This window comes from Calliphora vicina, chromosome 3, assembly GCF_958450345.1.
Source record: "Calliphora vicina chromosome 3, idCalVici1.1, whole genome shotgun sequence".
NCBI lineage: Eukaryota > Metazoa > Arthropoda > Insecta > Diptera > Calliphoridae > Calliphora > Calliphora vicina.
In genome coordinates, this window is record NC_088782.1 from 14,756,660 (window position 1) to 14,778,387 (window position 21,728).

At 32.5% G+C, this 21,728-nt stretch overlaps 1 protein-coding gene across 1 annotated transcript in view; it reads left to right on the forward strand.

The window, feature by feature from the left end:
- Positions 1-19,917, forward strand: part of Abl (tyrosine-protein kinase Abl) — a 135,888-nt gene extending 115,971 nt beyond the window's left edge. Inside the window, exons 3-9 of the mRNA XM_065502729.1 lie at positions 9,854-10,397; positions 10,469-10,884; positions 11,812-12,398; positions 12,705-12,930; positions 13,046-13,166; positions 13,237-13,661; positions 15,995-19,917. Coding sequence (XP_065358801.1) covers positions 9,854-10,397; positions 10,469-10,884; positions 11,812-12,398; positions 12,705-12,930; positions 13,046-13,166; positions 13,237-13,661; positions 15,995-18,903 — 5,228 coding nt within the window. The 3' untranslated portion in view covers positions 18,904-19,917. The remainder of the gene's footprint in view (positions 1-9,853; positions 10,398-10,468; positions 10,885-11,811; positions 12,399-12,704; positions 12,931-13,045; positions 13,167-13,236; positions 13,662-15,994) is intronic.
- Positions 19,918-21,728: the final 1,811 nt, after the last annotated feature.

Below are 21,728 nucleotides of genomic sequence, written 5' to 3' on the forward strand. Positions count from 1 at the left end.
TGATTTCATCGTTGCAGTCAAATCTCTTTCCGTCGATCCATTTCTTCAATTTTAGAAACAAGAAATAGTCACTCGGGGTTAAATCTGGGGAATAAGGCAGATGAGGTAGCAATTCGAAGACTATTTCATCGATTTTTACCATTTAAACTGCACTCTTACCTTGTCCTTGTGAAAAATAACTTTTTTATTGCCCAAATGTGGTTGTTTGTTCAAATTCTTATTAAATCGACCCAATAAGTTGGCATAATATTCACCATTGCTTGTTGTACCCTTTTGAAGGAAGTTAATGTGGATTCTAAATCCCCAAAAAGGTAGCACAGACCTCATTCCTGGTAAAAATTTAATTTATTAAATTCGCAGCTGACTAGAGTCTTATCTAGTACCACGGGGATCCTATGGCCCCAGAACTTCGGTCCTGTAGGATCATTGGTGAGATCACTTCGGTGAGCACGTTGTGGCTGTGGTTTAAAACCCAAAGCGAGTAGAAGATCGTTGGTTAATGCACTGATATTTGGGCTAGTTACTAAATGCTGTTGCTGACCCAACAGAGCCATTGAAAGTAGCAGATAGCAACTGGCGTTGTGCTCAGGAAACGTATTGGGGTAGTAGCATTCGTGATGTACTGGTCGTTGGGCTTGGTTCTCGGTCGAGGTCACTTTGACTTTTATCGACTGCGAACTTTTGAAGATCACACATCGGACTGGATTACCAGGCCGGATGTTGCTCATTTGATAATTGTCAGCTACTTGTCCATATAGCGGTTGAATAACGCCTAACTCTCCTGCTAAGTTGTCACCCATACGGCGGAAAGCTTTCTCATACCCAACTGATCATTCAAAATTGAAACCACTGAGTCATGTGAGATGCCTATGCTTTCCACAATCTCTCCGCTCGGTCTACCCATATCGTGAATTTTTAAAAATTGTTCGGTGTAGAAACTTAAACTAGGTCTGCTTTTACACAGGGCAAGTTTTCTTGCGCAAGTCTAGAGTTTATAGGAGAGAGAGGCAAGAAGAAAGAAGAGGGGTACACACTTGCTTGTACTGGCAAATCTCTTCAATTCTCTTTTGTTTTCTCATTTTCACTATGGCGTCTATTAGGTTTTGACATATAAAATTGAACACAGACTTGCTGTGTGTAAACAGACGAGCAAGTTTAAAAGGGAATCGAAGAGACTTGCTTCAAGTAAACTTGCCCTGTGTAAAAGCAGACTAGGCGTCCAAAACATTCGGCATCTTTCGTGCTTTTACGGCCACAACGAAATTCAGTAAACCACTTTTTTGACATTGAAATTGACGGTGTAGAGTTCCCATAGTATTTATCAAGTTCAGCCTTGGATGAGCACGCGAAATTCACTTTTTCCATTTTCTCCTCAAGTCACGCAAACAAAATGACGCAGCTAGTTAAAATTTTGACAGTAGTCAACTGACAGATAGATGAATGTTGGCCTTTTTCGCGCAAGAGTCATAGGAAATCATGGGACAATATTTGAGAGAAAGACCTTGTAAAACTACTACTCCAAGACAATTGTTAGGGAGAGAATTCCAAAAATGACTTCCCGGGACACAGAAAAAACTAAATTCAGTAGAAGCTATTATAAAATTTTGTTTTTGAGCACATGATTTGAAACTGTTTAGGAAATAGATTTTTCTGTGTCCCGTGAAGTCATTTTTGGAACTCTCTTCCTAACAATTGTCTTGGAGTAGTTGTTCAAAATTGGAAATAATTAGTTCTCGAACTATTAGCCGCAGGGCAAATGAGGCTGGTCTTTCGCCCCGCGAAAATAATTCATATTTCTAAGAAACAAATTACTAATCGTATGCAATTTGCTAAAGAGCATTTAAACTGATCGAGACAGCAATTAAATACTGTTCTCTTTTCGGATGAATACAAATACAATTGAAGAGGCAGTGATGGGAGAACATTTGTAAGACGACCGAAGGGGAAGAGACTAGGCCCGAATTACACAAATAAGAGAGTCAAGTTTGACGGTGGCAATATTATGGTTTTAGGCTGTTTTTCAGACCGACTGCATTTCATTTCAAAAATATATTACTATACCTGGAATTCAATCAATTATATTTCTATACGCTGAGGAAAGCCCCTACTTCGGAGATTCCAGCACGACAATGATCCCAAACACATCTCAAGGGTTGAAAATGTAAATGTGGTGGACTAAACTTAAATTTATCAGAATTTTTACAATATTTTGAATACAAATGAATCGAATTTAAACGATTAATTTCCTCTAACGAATAATCGGAATCACTAACCTAACAGTTTCAATAAAACACTATGTATTTGTTGCATGCATGTTTCAGAGCAGCAGTAAGAAAAATTCATTGTCTGTTTTTTTTTTCGTTTGTTTTCATTTGTTATACGAGCAATGTACTGGTTTTTCATGATCACATTCCAAGAAGAAATTGTTTTTATTAAGCAATTTCTTCTCCGCTCTCTGCCATCTTTTCCTATACAAATCCCCAGTGGTTGTGATGTGAGTTGGATGGATGAATGTTTCGACGAGTAAGACTTTTGCCTTGCCTTGTCTTGTACAATTTTACTAAATTATTCATTAGTATTTTAAGTGAATCTGTTACTGTTTTTTATGTTCAAAGTCTTGAATATAAATACTTACAGTACAACTACATCCTCTGGGGTATTTTATTAGTAATGTTAAAGTGAACATGTACTAAAAGGATAGATCAAGGTCATTTTAGACATAGATTGAACAAATACAAATTAAACGTGATAAAACTTTTGAATTTTTTTTTTTTTTTTGGGAAATTAAGTTGTAGGTTATTTCCAATTTTTGGAGAATAAAATTGATGGTTAAGCGTCTACAAAGTAGCTATGTTGGCTTCCAATAATACACTGTAATTTGTCAATTATTTCAAAAGCCCTATATTTGATTTTGATATGCTGAATACTTTATTTTAAACGCAGAATAACGGCGACATTTTAGTTTTGTATTAAAATAGCTTATAAATAAACAAAATTAATAATATTATTAACCTGAAATGAATGGCTTTATTATCTCGAAACCTTCTTCTATTAAAATTCATATATATAACGGGTGGACAAATTTGAGGTTAGGAAGTAAATTGACTGTCAAATGATGAATATCAAGTATTGAACTGTCATCCTTTGACATTTATTTAGTACAAACATGGAACATTTTTAACCATGGAACGCAACACTCATGAGCAACGAATTTTAAATATGAATGTTTACTTTGAAATGTTGAAAATTTTTCTGCAGCTTTTCGTAAAATTCTAGCAGTTGTTCCTCGTTGTCAGGCTCCTTCAGAAATAATGATAACAGATTTTTTGTGTTCACGATTGGCTAAAGTTGAAGCAAGAACAATTCAGTTGGTGCATGGAAAATGTCCCAGTTGCATAATTTCCCGATTTTAATTTAACCGCTGGACTATTTTATCTGGGGTCACAAAAAACTGATGCTCGATTCATTGAGAAAAGCAATGTATTCTTGCAAAATATGGTTCAAAATTTTGTGAAAAGAGTGGACGTCTGCAGTCGTGTTAGAGGTGGACATTGGCCCGTATCATATTCGATTATTAATTCCCATATTTCGACTTTATATTGCATCAATAAAACTAAATTTGTCAAAAAAAAGACAATTTACTTCATAACCTCAATTTTGTTTGATTACATTAAAAATTTTATACCGGAAATATTAACAAATACTAATTATAATTATAGCCAACCAATTTTCAATAGTAACTACACCTATTTTTCAATTAATATTAACTACCTAAATTGTATACATTTATAAAATACATTTAAAGTTTATATTGTTATTGTAGCCCAACAAAAACCAATCAATTTCTAATGTCTTTTTGTCTTTCAATTCATATATGTATTACATTTCCACAGTTCCACTTCATCTAATGTTAAGCTCTGTTTTCTTGAGATAATATTAATTTCCCAACATGGGAAATATGCAAAGCACATACATACATATCAACATAGTTTGAGAAATATAATCAGTAACACCCTCTAACTATAAGTATCTCATGACAAATCAAGCATGGCTAAACAGGAAAAAGATATTACCAGCCAATAAAGACGACAAACATGAATTCAATACAATACAATACAAGTAGAGATGAATGACAATTGATAGAGTTACAAATGCATAAATATTATGGGTATTCACAGTCAACTAAAAATATCTTAAAGTTAAGATACAAGATACATAAACATCGTGTGGTATTTTACACTTTACTGTGATTATCCTTTATATGTATTTGCATTTTGTTTTTTTCCAAAATGATTTCTTTCTCACATGGGAATTTATGACATTAAATTGTTATCGTAACAGTTTTCTCTATTTTTTTATTTTTGAGATATCAATGACAAATTCGTTACTAATAATAGTTTCAAATGTAACAAGCAATTGATTTCTTTATTCCAACTGGTACCAGCAGTAAAAAAATATATTCAAGTCAGTTAAAGTATGGTTTTTATGGGAAAACTATGACAAACTAAAGGTTGTTGGTAGTGAGATTTGTATTAATATTTCAACAAAATCTTATGAGAAGTGGTTCGATTTAATTTTAACGTTGTAGATTCTGACTTTATGCAGTTGTTGGCAATACAATTCAAAATATTCAATAAATTGGTTAAAATCCAAAAGTTAAAAAAAAATTAAATTCTGGCTCTTTTAGTGACTCAGTATTTTGTTGGCTATCCCTTGTTTTCATTACCGCTTTAAAGCAACGATCCTTTGAAATATGTATTTTGTCATTCCCTTATAAACGCATTTGATAAAACTTCCTTCGAGATCAAATTTTGAAACCGTATTTTGCGATCTACAATTTCCCATAGGTTTTCTAAGCAGTCCACTTCAAAACACGTACCACTCGGTTTTAACCCAAGATTGATCCTGTCAAAAGGCATCTGTCAGTGAACTCCTGTCAAAATTTGAACAAACTGCGTCATTTAGTTTATGTTTGACAGCCATTGATAGCAGACTACTGCGGAAAAGACCATCACTCAAATAAAAGCTAATGTACTGTTTTTCTATAGCGAACGAGTGCTTTGAGTGGAAATTTAACATGTATTTTGTTATTGTAACAAAAACAAAATACATGTAAAACGTCCACTCAAAGCACTCATTCGCTATTGAAAAACAGCACATAAGCTTGATAAGTACTATGGGAACTGTGCACCATAAATTTCAATGGTAAGAAAGTGTTTTACTGAATTTCGTTGTGGACGTAAAACACGGAGGATGTCAAATGTTTTGGACTGCGAGTTGAGGTCTCTACTCCCGAAACAATTGAAAGAAAATTACGATATGCTGTTGACCGATCGGAGATTGAAATTTCGAGAGATCTCAGATGGCTTAGCGGTTTTTGGGAATTTCTTAAACTCTGTTGCAATGTCTTGGATTAGTTTTACGAAGACTTTCTCCCAAATGTTGAGTTTTTAAAGTATCTATTAGGGTATTCAATTAATCGGGTTTCTAGTTTAATCGGTTAACCGAGCAAATAATTAATCGGGATTTAGATTTATTCGGTTAATAATCGGTTAATTTAAAATTATTCGATTAACCGAATAATGTCTATTTTAATTTTACATTGAAAATACAACCACGAATTTTGGGTACAAAAACATAAAAAACAAACAAAACCATAACAATTCAACCAAAAAATAATAGCAAATAAGGTATTTTAGATCCTTTTTGTATACAAAAAACTAAATTTTTTTTAGGATTTTAGTGAGATCTTCTGAAATAATGTTTTAAAAAAAAGAATATAATTTAATTTTTTTCCTCTTAAACGATTTTTTTCTTTAGATTTAATAAAACTTGACTTGGAAAAAACTCTCTCGATGATTGTAGATGTTAGAGAAATCGAAAGCATGATAAAGAATATCCAATATCTCAGCTTTTTTAGTTTTTTCTAAGCATATCAAATATTTCGTTATATCATCGGATTGTTTTAAATATTGAATACTTTTGATAGTTTCGTTAAGTTCTGCCCATTTGAAAGTATTGTAACATGAAATTTATTGAATATTTAAACCTTTTTATACTTAGGTTTATTGTATTACTATGTAATATTATTTTGGCCAAATTGGCTTTTTATTACTGAATAAAATAAAAATAAAATAAAAAAAATAAAAAATGAACATGTAAATGCAAACAAAGTTTCAAATACATGTAAATTAAATATGTCAGTTGTTATTCTCACTAAACATTTTTCTTGGATGTTTGAAAAAATATATAATTTTAATTTGAAATTTGTATTTGAATTGAAATGGAAAAAAGGAATTTCGGTTAATCGGTTAATCGACACAAATTAATCGGTTTATTTGTTATTTGAAAATCGGCAATTTTAAATTATTCGAACAGTTAACCGTCCAAAATTAATCGGTTAACCGATTAACGGTTAATCGATTGAATACCCTAGTATCTATCTCACGAATTTATTTATAGTTTTAGAAAACTTAGTAAATTCGAATTTGTCTTAGAAATATACATAGATTTATATTTGGTAAGAGGTCATGTTTTTGAAATCTGAAATTACGGAATATAATTTTCAATGTAATGTAACTCACTGTACATAAATAATCAGCTTTTCATTCCAAGGAGCGATTATTAATCGATGATGGATGAAGCGATGAAAATTTAAACCTTTTTATTGCCCAAAAATTAAAATTTCTAGGAATATGACACATATTTCCTTGATAAATTCCAAAACGAAATTCTGACAACTTTTTTGATTTGTTTGCCAGTTTTACTTGAGGCAATCAATTCAATTTACATACAAATAACTTCTTAATGTTTGCAATGATGTTTGTGTTTTTCTTATTTTTTTTTTTTGGTACATATTTATATTTATTCTCAATGACTTAACTTTCCTTCTTGTTCCATTCATAATTTCAATATTTTGTTCATCTTTATATTCTTCCTCTTCTTTTACTTTAAACTCAAACAAAAACAAATAGTAAATAAAAAGTTCACCCACACAAATGCACGCATAAGTAAACAATTTATTATTTGACATTTTACTCAATTTGTTGTTGTTTTTTTTATTTTTTTCTCTTAATGAAAATGGGGCCCCCCTTTGAGAGCAAAAACAGCAACAACATCGCCATCATCAATGCAATGAAAACGGAAGTTTTGTATTATTTTCTTCATAAATGCCCATTTTATTTTCACTAAAACATAAAAAAATAAAAACAAATCCACATTCGGTTGTCATAAAATTATCATTTTATATGAATGGACGACATAAACAGAGATACAGATAACGAAAGATATTAATGAACAGATGATGGGACAAAAACATGAACGACCGACATATTATCATGTCATGTCATTTTGTATATTCGTATTCTATAATAATGTAAAAAAAAATAGACAATTTTTAGTGATGCAATGGAAATGCATCACTAAAATACAAACAAATAAATATAGGGACATTTATTTGAATGAAAAATTATATGAAAAATTTTTATGACAAACAATTGTCAATTTATGTGAAATCAAAGATTCTAAAGAATTAGTTCTTAATTTAATTTTCCAAATTAAATTCTCTTAACAATACCATTACGAATTAATTTATTATCTTAATTTCCTTAGTACTCCAGACGTAGTATTGACTTCAGTCCTTTAAGAATGCAGTCCTTATTAAATCTTTCAAGATTTCTTTAATTCAAATCCATTACAAAATACATAGCTTAATAAAATTTATTGAATGATTTAATTTTTCTTCAATTCAAATCCATTACAAATAGGCTGAAGTCAATTTGTTTTGGATTTGAATTAACAAAAATTTAATCATTCTCAACCTTTGAATTTTGTTGTGAATTAATTACATTGTGAAAAAAGTCTTTGAATGAAGCTAGATTATTTTATTTTGGAAATGGATTTATGGATTGAATAGCGACATTTTTTTTAATTACGAATTAAGATTTTAGTGATTTAATCTCAAATTGATTTACAAATTAATTCGAAGCTCTGTGTGAAATACTGTTGAAATTGAGAAAATTCCGTACATAATTGAAAATTTAAAATTGAAAAAATTCTAAATGAAATTAAGAGTTTAAATTTCAAATTATTCACGCGCAATAAGCTTGGAAATAATTATGTACTCAACTGTCAAATTCTATTGGCAATATCATATATATGTTCACGTATGGACCTCAGAAATATTTATTTTCAAATATATTGCGAAATAATTGTTCAAACTTTTTTGTAAATAATATTCAAAATATGCTTTTTTAACCTTCGCTTTACCAAAGGTTTTTTATGTTCATGGTTTACCAATACCCACCCGGGTGACACTACACTTCTATACGAACGAAATTTTAAAAAATTTAAAAAACCTTATAAAAAGTTTAAAATGTTTGTATTAAATTCTATAGAACTCTAAAATTTGTTCAGTGAGTACAAATTTCATTTAAATCGAAACAGAATTAAAAAAAATATTAATCCAATAAAAAAGATGTGGTCACCCGGGTGGGTATTGGTAAAGCGAAGGTTAAATAGTGTTTTTAATTTGCAAAACAAAATAAAAGTAATAATGATAAAAGAATATAAATTATGCTGAAAAATCAAGGAATAATAAAAAAGTATTCATAAACGTCCATTTTAAATAAAATTCCGTTATTCTGTGGACGTTATTTCTTATGTTAAGAAATTAAAATTACGCGTGGAGAAAATTCCGAATGATACTGAAAATTTAAGATTGAAATTGGTAAGATTTCCATTGAAATTGCGTAAATTTCTCAATTTCATTTAATTTGTTTCCTTACTTCAATTGCAATTTTTCCAATTTGAAATTCTCGATTTTATTCGGATTTCTCTTAATTTCATATTGAAATTCTCAATTTAATTTGAAAAATTCACAATTTAAAGTAGAATTTCATTTGAGAAATATTGAAAATATCATTTAAAATATTCTCAATTCCAATAAAAAATTGTGAAGTTTTGGGTGTATGACTAGTTTTGGCGGTATTTTTCAAAAATTTTTGTTTTGAAACATTTGTACAATATAAATTTATTTAAAGTATTGGCCATTGTTAGCTGTGACCTTTTCTGATCTTTCTGGCAACATTTTGAAGCCAAGAACGAATCAAGCCAATATCGGATACTCTGTTCCAAAGTGAAGCCTATCCCAGAGAGAGCGTTCTCATGGATTAAAAGAAATAGTAATTGGAAGGTTCACGGTCTGGGATATAAACCGGGAGAGGCAAAACCTCCTAACCACTTCATTCTAAATACTTTTTATTCGGTGCAAAAATTTCTTTTATATCGTTAAAGCATCATTTCGGACATGCAAAATCGTCATTCAAGGTCTCTCGTATGGTACCTAATTTCTATGCTTTTGGATGAATCCTGCTGCTTGCAAACTTTGTTGGCTGGCTGAGTAGCTCATTGTATTTCATTCTGAAGTTTAGTCTATTTTCTACGTAATTTTTAATGCCCATTCCAAAGATTGCAGTTTTAAATTAAAAAAATATTTAGTTATAAAACAAATATCTAAACAATTCGAATACATTTTGCAAAACTTTTTGGTTGTGATTAAATTTGTTTGTATTTTAAATTAAATGTTTACTCACATGAGCAAAACAAAAAACCTAACAGCACTCAAACATATTATACCCATGAGAATAAAAACATAAAATCCAAATTTAAATTGGTTGTTGTCTGCAAAGTTGTTAAAATAAAAAAGAAAAACATTTGGCCAACATTTCATTTAAATGAATATTTGTTTTGATTTAAACAGACAGAAATTAGCCTAGACAAAAACACACTCACAGTTTACTTTTATTACAAACATATTTTAATGAATTTTATTTACTTTTTCCTATGATTTCAGAAGCTCTCTTGCAATCGAGACCCCTGCCACATATACCAGCTGGTAGCTCACTACTAGGCGGTGTACCAGACACAGGCGACCTTTTGGGACAAAGTCAAGATGGCATTTCATTGCACACAACACAATCACATAGTCAGGGGGGACACAGTTCAACTACATCGGGGTTTGAGTCAGCCCACAGATGGACTTCCAAAGAAAATCTCTTAGCGCCTGGACCCGAAGAAGATGATCCACAATTGTTTGTGGCTTTGTATGATTTTCAGGCGGGCGGAGAAAATCAGTTGAGCCTCAAGAAGGGTGAACAAGTACGCATATTATCGTACAACAAGTCAGGCGAATGGTGTGAGGCCCACTCCGATTCAGGCAATGTGGGCTGGGTGCCCTCAAATTATGTTACACCCCTGAATTCCTTGGAAAAACATTCCTGGTATCATGGTCCCATATCGAGAAATGCGGCCGAATATCTATTAAGTTCGGGTATAAATGGTAGTTTCCTGGTAAGAGAAAGTGAAAGTTCACCAGGTCAAAGAAGTATTAGTTTAAGGTAAATATAATTGTTTATAACTAAATTATTTTTAACTAAAAATTTAACTTGAATATTTGTTTAAATTTCAGATATGAAGGACGTGTTTATCATTATCGAATATCTGAAGATCCCGATGGTAAAGTGTTTGTGACAGCCGAAGCCAAATTTAATACTCTCGCCGAATTGGTGCACCACCACAGTGTGCCACACGAGGGTCATGGACTGATTACACCCCTCTTGTATCCAGCACCAAAGCAAAATAAACCAACAGTATTTCCTCTAAGTCCCGAACCCGATGAATGGGAAATTTGCCGCACTGATATTGTTATGAAACACAAACTGGGTGGTGGCCAATATGGTGAAGTTTATGAGGCGATATGGAAACGTTATGGCAATACGGTTGCTGTTAAAACACTTAAAGAAGATACAATGGCCCTTAAGGATTTCCTTGAAGAGGCAGCCATTATGAAAGAAATGAAACATCCCAATTTAGTGCAACTAATTGGTAAGTAAAGACCAAAACTGCAAATAATATTAAATATATGCACCGCACAGTTTGTGGCAGCAGTTGAGGGAGGAGAATTTTTTTGCTTAAATAAAATTTGAAGGAGTTTTAGTTAAAAGGATGATGTTAGCTGAGTTTCTAAAAAAGGGTTATGATTATATTTACAAAGCTGTAGTTGATAATCATAACCAAATTACCAGTTATTGTAGCCAAGGGATAGAAAGAGTTTTTCATGTGCTTTTTGTAAATGATGTTTTTTCATTCATGTTTCCTAAAGAGTGTGTAAATTAGTACAAGAAAAAGTTTATTAGTGAAACCAAACAAAAAAAAATATCAAATGAGGAGGATGCTGGTTTCTCTGTCTGTCTGTCTATGTATAATTAAAAACGTTCGCTTGTATATTAACTTTGGAGTTCTTGTGGATAATTAGGTTTTAAATATTTCGTTTCTTTCTTTTACTTTTTTTGCTAGTCATAAGTTTATGCATTGTAAGCTAGTTCCTTTATGAAGTTGAAATATTTTTCAAAAGAAAAGTAATGTTATATGCAAAGGCACGTGAAAATGACATTTACTAAGAGAAATCTTATAATTTAATTTTAAGTACTTTTTGGAAACAAAATTTAAAATAAATCTTGAACATATCCAGCTAAAAAAAAGTGAGGGAAAAGAAGATGGGTGACCTGAAGTAGTTAAAATTTTGTTGAAAAACCAATGAATTTGTTGTCATTGGAGGGATGTTGTTAATTTTTGACAACTTGTACTGTAAAATTTCGATATTTAGATGTAATATTTAAGTAAGGTGTACTAAGGATTTTGATTTGCTCAATATTAACTCATTATTATCCTGAAAAAGTGTTCTTTAAACTAACCACTAAACTGGTAACTCTATGTTTAATATTTCCTCTCATTTTCATATTTCTTCCTTAGGTGTATGTACCCGTGAGCCACCATTCTATATAATCACTGAATTTATGTCTCATGGCAATTTGTTGGATTTCCTGCGATCAGCCGGTCGTGAGACCCTCGATGCCGTAGCCCTGCTGTATATGGCAACACAAATAGCGTCGGGCATGAGTTATTTGGAAGCTCGTAATTACATACATCGTGACTTGGCTGCCCGTAATTGTTTGGTGGGCGATAATAAATTGGTTAAAGTGGCCGATTTTGGTTTGGCTCGTCTGATGCGTGATGACACCTATACGGCACATGCGGGCGCCAAGTTTCCCATCAAATGGACCGCCCCCGAGGGATTGGCCTACAATAAGTTCAGTACAAAGTCGGATGTGTGGGCGTTCGGTGTGCTGCTATGGGAAATAGCCACGTATGGCATGTCGCCATATCCGGGCATCGATCTAACCGATGTTTTTCATAAATTGGAGAAAGGTTATCGCATGGAAAGGCCACCGGGCTGTCCACCAGAAGTGTATGATTTAATGCGTCAATGTTGGCAATGGAATGCGGCGGATAGGCCGACATTTAAAAGCATACATCATGCTTTGGAACATATGTTTCAGGTGGGTGAAATATGGGAAAGTGGTTGTTTAATTGGTGGTGGTCGTGTTGGTGTTGGTTATACGAATAATGTCGATGACGACGATCACAATATCGACGGTGACGATGAATATGAAGATGACGGCATTGAGCTTTGATTTAGACTTGATCCATGTGAGTGGGCAAATGAGCAAAATCATGGCTATAACAACAATGCTATATGTAGACAAATTACTAAAAAACTAGATAAAAACAATTGTTGTTTAGATAAAACAAATAATAATAGATATAGTAATGGACAACCACATCTTAATTTCTTCGATCTGCAGGAATCATCTATAACCGAAGCGGTCGAAAAACAATTGAATGCCACGACAACAACGACGACGACAAATATTGGTCAAAGTTTAACGCCACAAATGTCGAAAAAGGGTATAATGCAAGGCAATACGCAGGGTTCACAGGGTAATAGTGGTGGTGGTGGTGGCGGTAATAGTGGTGGTGGTCTAACACCAGGTGGTCATCACGATCAGCAAGCCAGTACCCCCATGTCAGGTAAATTAAAACTGTTCTTACAAAATTCTCTAAAAAAAATTCCCCACACGAACAAATTAATACAAAAGTTTTTACATAATTTTTGTTTTAAAAAAACAATTGTTTATCGTTACAGAAACTGGTTCAACCTCAACGAAACTATTAACGTTTTCCAGTCAAGGCAAAGGTAATGTGCAAATGCGTAGAACCACCAACAAACAGGGCAAGCAAGCACCAGCTCCACCCAAAAGAACCAGGTACATTAGCTTTTTTTATTATTTCCCTTGAGCTTTTCAATATAATTAAGATTTTATTTCTGTTTTGTAGCCTACTGTCATCAAGTCGTGATAGCACATATCGTGATGAGGACAACTCGGCCTCAGCTCGTCAGCTTATAGATGAAATGCATACCAATGGTAAAACTGTTTACAAATCATTTACCTTAAGTAGAAATTGTAAACCCCTACATTCAACCTATTATTCTACCACTGCTACTACTGCTTTTAATAACAACAACGACAATAACAATGATATTGCTGATGTTGTTGTTGTTGGCGGCAATAGTTCTTGTACACAAAAATTATTAAATAGTGATAGTCAAAATTATTCTTCTACTTGTACTACACCTACAAAATCGTATCGTACCACAAACATTGCGAGTACTACTACTAGTTCTACTCCCCCCAACGCGGGTTTTGCTATAAAAAAATCCACATCTTGCAGTAGTTTTCTAGTTGATATATTATTTCGAGGTATTTGTCCGAAGCGCAGTAAGATTAAATGTATTTTTTTTACTTTTTTTATTATTTTATTTTTATGTAACTTCATATATAATTTTATTGATTTTTTTAATGTAACGTTTGTCTAATATTTTAGTTTTTGTTAGTATTTTGTTTGGTACATTTGTTTTTTTTTAATTGGCTTGATTTTATTTACGGTAGTTTACTAAATATTTTTACTTTATTTACTTTTTTAAAAACTTACTAACATGTTTATTTTTGCCTTAATTTACAGATAAATTTTTAACATATTTGAAAATGGATTTGCAACATACATACTTGTTATTACAGATTTATTTTGAAACATTTCAAAATTCTACAATCATCTCTATTCTCAATTGAAATCTGCTTATATTATCTGATTAAAAGTTTGTTTTACTAAATTTATATTGGAAGGCATTAAAAATTTTCGACAAGGCATCGAAACTTACCCGCTCCAAATTTGTTAAACAAGTTCTTTATGGTCATACAAAATTTGAAGTTTTTCAGTGTTTTTTTATCGAGTTTCGAAGTTAAAAATTTATACAAATTTACAATATATAATCACACCTATCGTGAAAAACATGTGAAATTTATGTTCCCATGAAATATCCATTTCCCTCGAAGGGAAAATTGCTATCGTGATATTCCTCTAAATTTGTCATTCACAATAGTTGATTTTCCATCTAAAAATTTCACAACATTGTGGATTTTTTCACATGAACAAAGTTTATGAACGAAAAATGGCAAAAGCGAACATATTCCATGTGAAATATTGATTCGCGATAGGGGTGAATGCTTCCTTATAGGGAACATTTCGGGAATTTCTTTATAAGTTTTTTTCTTAAAGTTGCACAGTTAAAACAGATTCGTTGGGAGTTTTTGCAAATTTAATAAGTTTAAGGTCATATATGAACCCTCATTCTAAGATTGTGCAAATTTTCAAGTTGAACACTCGAATAATTAAAATGTTATGAGCTAAAATATGGTCTCAAGCTAGTTCTTTAAAGAAATTAATATGAAAATCTAACAAAATCTCTGTGATTTGATATCGGAGAAGGCTTCCTATGTATTGAAATAAATAAATTGAATTAAAACAAGTAAGAGAGCTATATTCGGATGTGCCGAATCTTACATACCCTTCACCAAATTATACTTTAAAATTCAAATTATAAATATTTTTAGGTAACAAAATTAAAAATTTTTTTTTTTCAAAATTTAAAAAAAAAAATTTCAAAATTTTTTTTTTTAAATTTTCAAAATTATTTTTTTTAAATTTTTTCCTAATTCCAAAAATAAAATAATAATTATGACAAAAAATTTTTTTATTGAAAAAAGAAAATTGCGTTAAAAATATTTTTTCCGATTTTGACCCATTGTAGTTCCAACTTACTATATCCTTATATCGTTACCATGGACTTTGAAATATCTATCATTAGATATCCATATTGTCTATATTAATGACTTAGTAATCCAGATATATAAAATAGGCCAAAAATCGAGGTTGTCCCAGTATTTTTCTATATATCTCAGCAATTTGTGGGCCGATTTTCTCGATTTTAAATTGATGTATCAATCATGTTTGTAAGTTATATGGGGGCTACGAAAAGTTGATTTTAATATACAAACGGACATGCCTATATCGACTTCGCTATCTATAACGATCCAGAATATATAGGTATACTTTGTGGAATGACAAACTTATATACATATACCCTTGCCACTCACGGTGATGGGTAAACAAATTACAATTCCGGAAATAGCTATTTTCTGACCCTTTGGGTTAAAGTCTCTCATAAACCGAATCCTCTCAATAGTCAGATTTACAGATTACAGTAAGATTTTCTTTAAAAAATTTTCAAGTAGTCAACATTTTTGTATTTATTAAAGTAAAGCATCTAATTCTGGCTAATACGGCAAGCAAACATGGTAAAAACTAGTCAGATTTACAAATTTGAGTCTGAAAAACAAAATATTACATTGAAATGTTGAGTATAGGAACCTGCTAATCTGACTATTACTAAAAGAAAACTATTATTTATTTATTTCACTCATTTGCTTTTATTTATGTTATTTATTTATTAATTTAATTATATTAATAACTGGTTTATTTATGTTCTTGCTACGCTTTGGAATGTGGAAATGGACATCACTCATCTATTAACTGTCTCTTCTGTCCCTTGTTCTTTCTCTAAAAACACCACTGAAAAACAAATAAAAAGATACATGACTCTATATTTTCATAACTTATTCCCAAAACATGTTTGTTTAATAAAAAAAAAACCCAAATTTAAAATCATTCTCATATCCTCATCTCTCTCTTAAAGGTCTCACCCGTGACATAAATAATCTTAACCAACGTCACGACTCGGAAAATGACAATACAACCGGTGATCCTGATACCGATCATACAGGCGATAGTTTGGAACAGAATTTAACAACACACTCAAAAATGCAACATTCCATGCATGTTGCCAACAATATAGCACCACGTGGTGCCCAGACTCACTCTTCATTCAAAAGACCCACACCCGTTATGGGTAATCGTGGCCTGGAGACACGTCAAAGTAAAAGATCTCATCATGCTGGCAGAACGGATGCGAACACAGTGGCTGTCACTACACCGACCATAAATCAAATTACACCTGTGGCTCAACCCATACAAGTGGGAGCTTTGGAGGTAATGAATGTTAAGCGTGTGGTAAATCGCTATGGAACTTTGCCAAAAGTCCAAAGAATTGGCCAATTTCTAGACAGTTTGGAAGACGGTAATGAGGGCACTGGTGTTGCGACACCCACAAATGTGGTGGCACCACCAGCTACAAATGGCCTAAATGGCAGACTACCTAAGAATACTCCCCCTCCTTTGGCTGCACCCTTGCCCCAACAAATGATACGCAGTAATTCATCGGGGGGCGTGACCATGCAGAATAATGCCTCGGCCAGTTTAAATAAGTTGCAAAGGCATCGTACTACAGCAGATGGTAGCAGCATGATGACATTCTCTTCCTTCCGTGGCAATAGCTCGAGCAATTCGCCCAAACGTAATCAACAGCCGGCATTGGCTAATTTGGAATTTCCACCACCTCCTCTGGATTTGCCACCACCCCCAGAAGAGTTTGAAAATATGCCTCCACCACCGCCGCCACAGCCAGAATGTGATTTGACATCTCCTCAACCTTATACCCTGCAGTTGGGTATTAAAACCAAAACTATCTGCAATGATGTTTCCAATACTGCTCCCAGTGTTGAGGAAGCTAGTTCCAGATTTGGTGTTTCTCTGCGCAAGCGTGAACCCTCTACAGACTCCTGCAGTTCGCTGGGCACACCGGCTCAAAATGACAACAATAATGGCAATTTGCAAAGTCAAGAATTAACCATGAAGGAAAAGTTAATGGCTGAAATAAAAGACAGACAGGTCAAAGACAATTCCTCCACTACGGCCAATATACAAAATGGTAACTCCAGTGTAGATCCCGTGGCTCTATTGGTCAACGAATTGGCCGAGAGTATGAACTTGCCAAAACAAAACAAGCAATTGGCCGCAAATCCTCCAGCACCCAAATCTCCGGCCTCTACGAATGAACTAAACTCGGCTAGTAATACGAACACATTCAAGGCGCAATTGAAAAAGGTGGAACCTAAAAAAATACCCACCCCCACTCAGAAACCCGAAAATCAAACCAACATAATCGATTTCAAGGCTCACCTACGTAGAGTTGAGACAAAAACCAATACTCCCGAGACAAGCGCAAAAGACAAAGATATTAAAAAAGACTTAGAAAAGGACACTTCATCCGCAAATGCAACATCATCAACGACTGTTAACAAATCACCAAATGCCAATGCAAAAACCATCACTAATTCGTCAGGTTCATCGACTTTGAATCGCAAAGATGATAAGAAATTTTCCACCACCACACATTTAACACAAAAGACTGAAATTAAAATTGACCTACAACAGCAGCAGCAGCAACAACAGACAACCCAAATACAAAATAATACCAATCAATCGAATGCCAATAATAGCGAAAATAATACAGATTCGACTACAACTTCTGCTGCTACGGCGAACAGTGAGGCCAGCGTGGAATGTGGAAAACGGCGCAGCACAGGTAGTATTAATAGTTTAAAGAAATTATGGGAACAACCGGGTCAAACGACTGCAACCGGAAATCAAAATCAACCAGATTATGCCAGCACACAAAATATGCAAGGGAATGCTACCATTACCAATGCCATCACTACCAACAACATTAGCTCCTCCACACAATTGTCTCCTAAATTTGCATTTAAACCTACCACTAGTGGTGGTTTAACAACACCCACATCTGGCACCAACTCCTCGCAACTACTGCAACAACAACAACGTTATCCCCTTAGTAGCACACAAATATCACCCAGAATTACCAACAATAATAGCAATAGACCACCACCATTACAACCTCCACCCCCACCACCTCCTCAACACCACCAACAACATCATCATCAACAACAGCAACATTCATCCCATACCAATTCCAACAATCATAGTAACTCAACAACATCCACACATTTAACAAATTCTATTTCCACACAATTCACAGAACTCAACACAGTTAATAGTTCACACAAAACTACATCCGCAGCAGCAGCAGGAGAAGATTCGCAACAGCAGCAGCAAGAAAATGATCTCATGACTCAGTCCATGTTCGTGGAAAATACCAACTCATCTGCCGGAGTCAATAACAAACTCACCACATCGACTATAAACTCAAAACCAGCCGTGCCACTAAAACCCACCAAACTCACCATTTACGCCACGCCCATGGCTCAGAAAATTGCCTCAGCTGGTGGCAATACAGACATCACAACCAACACCAACACTACCACCACAAACTCAACCACCAATAACGCAGCGCCCGAAAACTCAACAAAAATCTCACGAGAAAGTATTTTGGAATTGGTGGGTCTCTTGGAGGGCTCCCTCAAGCATCCCGTCAACACCATATCGGCTTCACAATGGCTACAACTCAGCGATAAATTGAATATACTACAAAACTCTTGTGTCGTCTTTGCCGACAACGAGTGCATGCCGCCACACTCGAAATTCCATTTTCGTGAGCTGGTCACGCGGGTGGAAACACAATCGCAATCATTGCGTACAGCCGGTACGAAAAATGTCCAGGACAATGAACGTTTGGTCACCGAAGTTGGTCAATCACTCAAACAGATAACGAATGCATTGCATAGGTAAATATTAAGAAACGGGGTGGGCGGGGAATTGTGGTTAGATTCAGAGGGGAATTTTATAAAAAGACAAAAATAAAGCAACAAAAAAAATATATACGAAATAACAAAAAAACAACACACAACTCCAAAGATAAAAGACAGATTTATAATTAAATACATAATAATAAAAAAGGGAAGTAAAGATAAAACTTAAATATAGTACATACAACAATACATACACATATGCATACATACAATTTATACATAAAATTTATGAAAAAATAAAAGAATATAAAATTCCCAGCTAAATCTTAGTGAGATTTGTTTATGGAATTTAAAAATACGTACATATGTTGGATTAATGGATTTTTCTATATAATTTTTATTAAGATATTGGGAGAAAATTTTAATAACTTACTTACTACCTCTAAAACTAGGATAAGTAAGTTATCAACTTTTAAATAATCTCATTTATTGCAATATTGAAAGCCACAAATCAAACCAAACAAAGAGTTCTACCAATAACTAAAATTCATAGACTTTCACTTGTGTTTTATGAAACTTTTTCATAAAATCTGAATAAATTTTTATAAAAACTTTTTTTAAAATTTTTATTGGCATTTTTGGAGCACAATCTATCTATCTATATATATAAAAATGAAATGGTCCATGTATGTAATGTCATCACGTGAGAACGGCTGGAGCGATTTGTCTGATTTTTTTTTATTCGATTCGAAATTTTCAGGAGATGGTTTGTAAAGAAAAAAATTTTAAAAATTACAGCTAAAACCGGCTTTTTTGAGTCCAGTCAACTGTAATAAAATTTAGATATTTTATTTACAAAAAAATAAGAACAGGCAGGGTTGGAGAAACTTGACGAACTAACATTAGTAAATCCTACCGGGCGAAGCCGGGGCTGTCAACTAGTTTATAATAAATCTTAACAGATTTTAATTACCGAACAAACATATTATACAACAGTCTTATGACATTAGAAGATTCAAAATTGATATATTTGGGGGATTACAACGGTCTGCTATTAAGTCATATTGTCATAATGTCCTATTATATTATAATAATTGTTGTTGTGTTTTAAACAAAAAAAGTATTATTTTATGACAAAACAATAAACATAGTTCAAATGGTCTTGTTAGTTTAGAACTTTTTTGTTTGAAACACAACAAAAATTTGATTAAACTATCATAATATATTAGGACATTGTGACAATACCATTGTGTGAATACCCCAATAGTTCAGAATGTCCTATTAGTTCAGAACTTTTTTGTTTGAAGCACAACAATTTGTTTAAACTATCATAATATATTAGGACATTATGACAATATGACTTAATAGCAGGCCGTTTGAATCCCCCAATTTGTGTAGGAAAACAAAAAAATAAATCATTTCAGCGCTAAGAAAACTTTATTAGACTTTTTTAGTAAAAATATTAGATGAATAGATTTTTTTTATTCGATATTTCGAAATTTTTCTATTTATTTTCTCAAAACACAAAGACAGCTACAATTTTCTTCTTCTTATTCCTAAATTACGCACTGTTTTGATAATAAAATGTGTCATTCTCTGACGTTGTGTATAGCAATATTACGAATATTAAACTAGTAGATCAAAGTGGACTACGGTTAGATTAAATTTATCTGATTATTAATTAGCATTTGATCATCAATTAAAAACCGCATTAAGAAGTTAATTATCAAGAAATTCAGGCAATTACTAAGCAAATATTCCCGGAAATTTTTCACGAGTAGGAACCCTGTGACAGACTTTTTTTTGTCTTGAATATTTCTATGTAAATTATATGTACATTTATAAAAATTTTAATATATCGTCCACTTAACAAAACAATAGTGTATAATTTGTTTGTCATTTCGAAATAATTGATTTTAAATTTTTTGTGTTAGTAGACATCTGGAACAAAAGTAATATTTCAATTGATCTTTGGAAGTAGAATTTCACCAAGTTTTGACCACATATAGAATCAGTTATGTAGATTCTTTAAACTCGGCTGGAATTATATATGAAACTTTTCAAAATTCGATTTCCAAAATTCTCCTGTTATTATTGCCTCAACCTAAAACTGAAAGCTTCTAGGTTGTTGCTGAGGTTACTATAACAAACTATGACATGGTCCAACTACAGGCCTAAAATGCTGAAAAAAATTAATATGTAATAGAAAAAATAATAACATGGCAATAATATACATACATATCTGTGGACTTTTGATAAAACAACTTAAGTGAAATTTTCAAAATTATCAGGAGAGTGTAAAAACTGTTGAATTGATCGATAATTTTTTATATTATTTGTCCTTAAAGAATTTCGAATGCTTTGTATAATTCTTAGAGAGCTTTCAAAATTATTTAAGGACAACTAATATAAATAATTATCTATCAATTCAACAGTTTTTACGCTCTCCCCTGAAATTTTTAAAATTCCACTTAAGTTGTTTTGTGAAATCATATTATGATTTTCAATCAGTGCTTCGAATTGATTAATTCAATTAAAGTTAATTCGATAAAATCTTAAATCAGAAATTCATTCGATAAAATAATTCCCAATAAAACGAATTCTTTAGTTTTTTTCAACATTTGAATTTAATGAATTTTTTTTTATTTTTGGTTTTGTTCTTAATCATTTACAAAATTACTGCCTGTTTCTCTAAATGCGAACGAACGTTTTCAATGTAAAATACGAAAGAAAACGTTAGTTCGCATTTAGAGAAACAGGCAGTTAATTAAAAAAATAGTTTAAGGCTTATTTGAAATCGATTTGTATTGAAGAACATTTTATTAAGCTATTTTTTAATGGATTTGAATTAAAGAAAACTTGAAT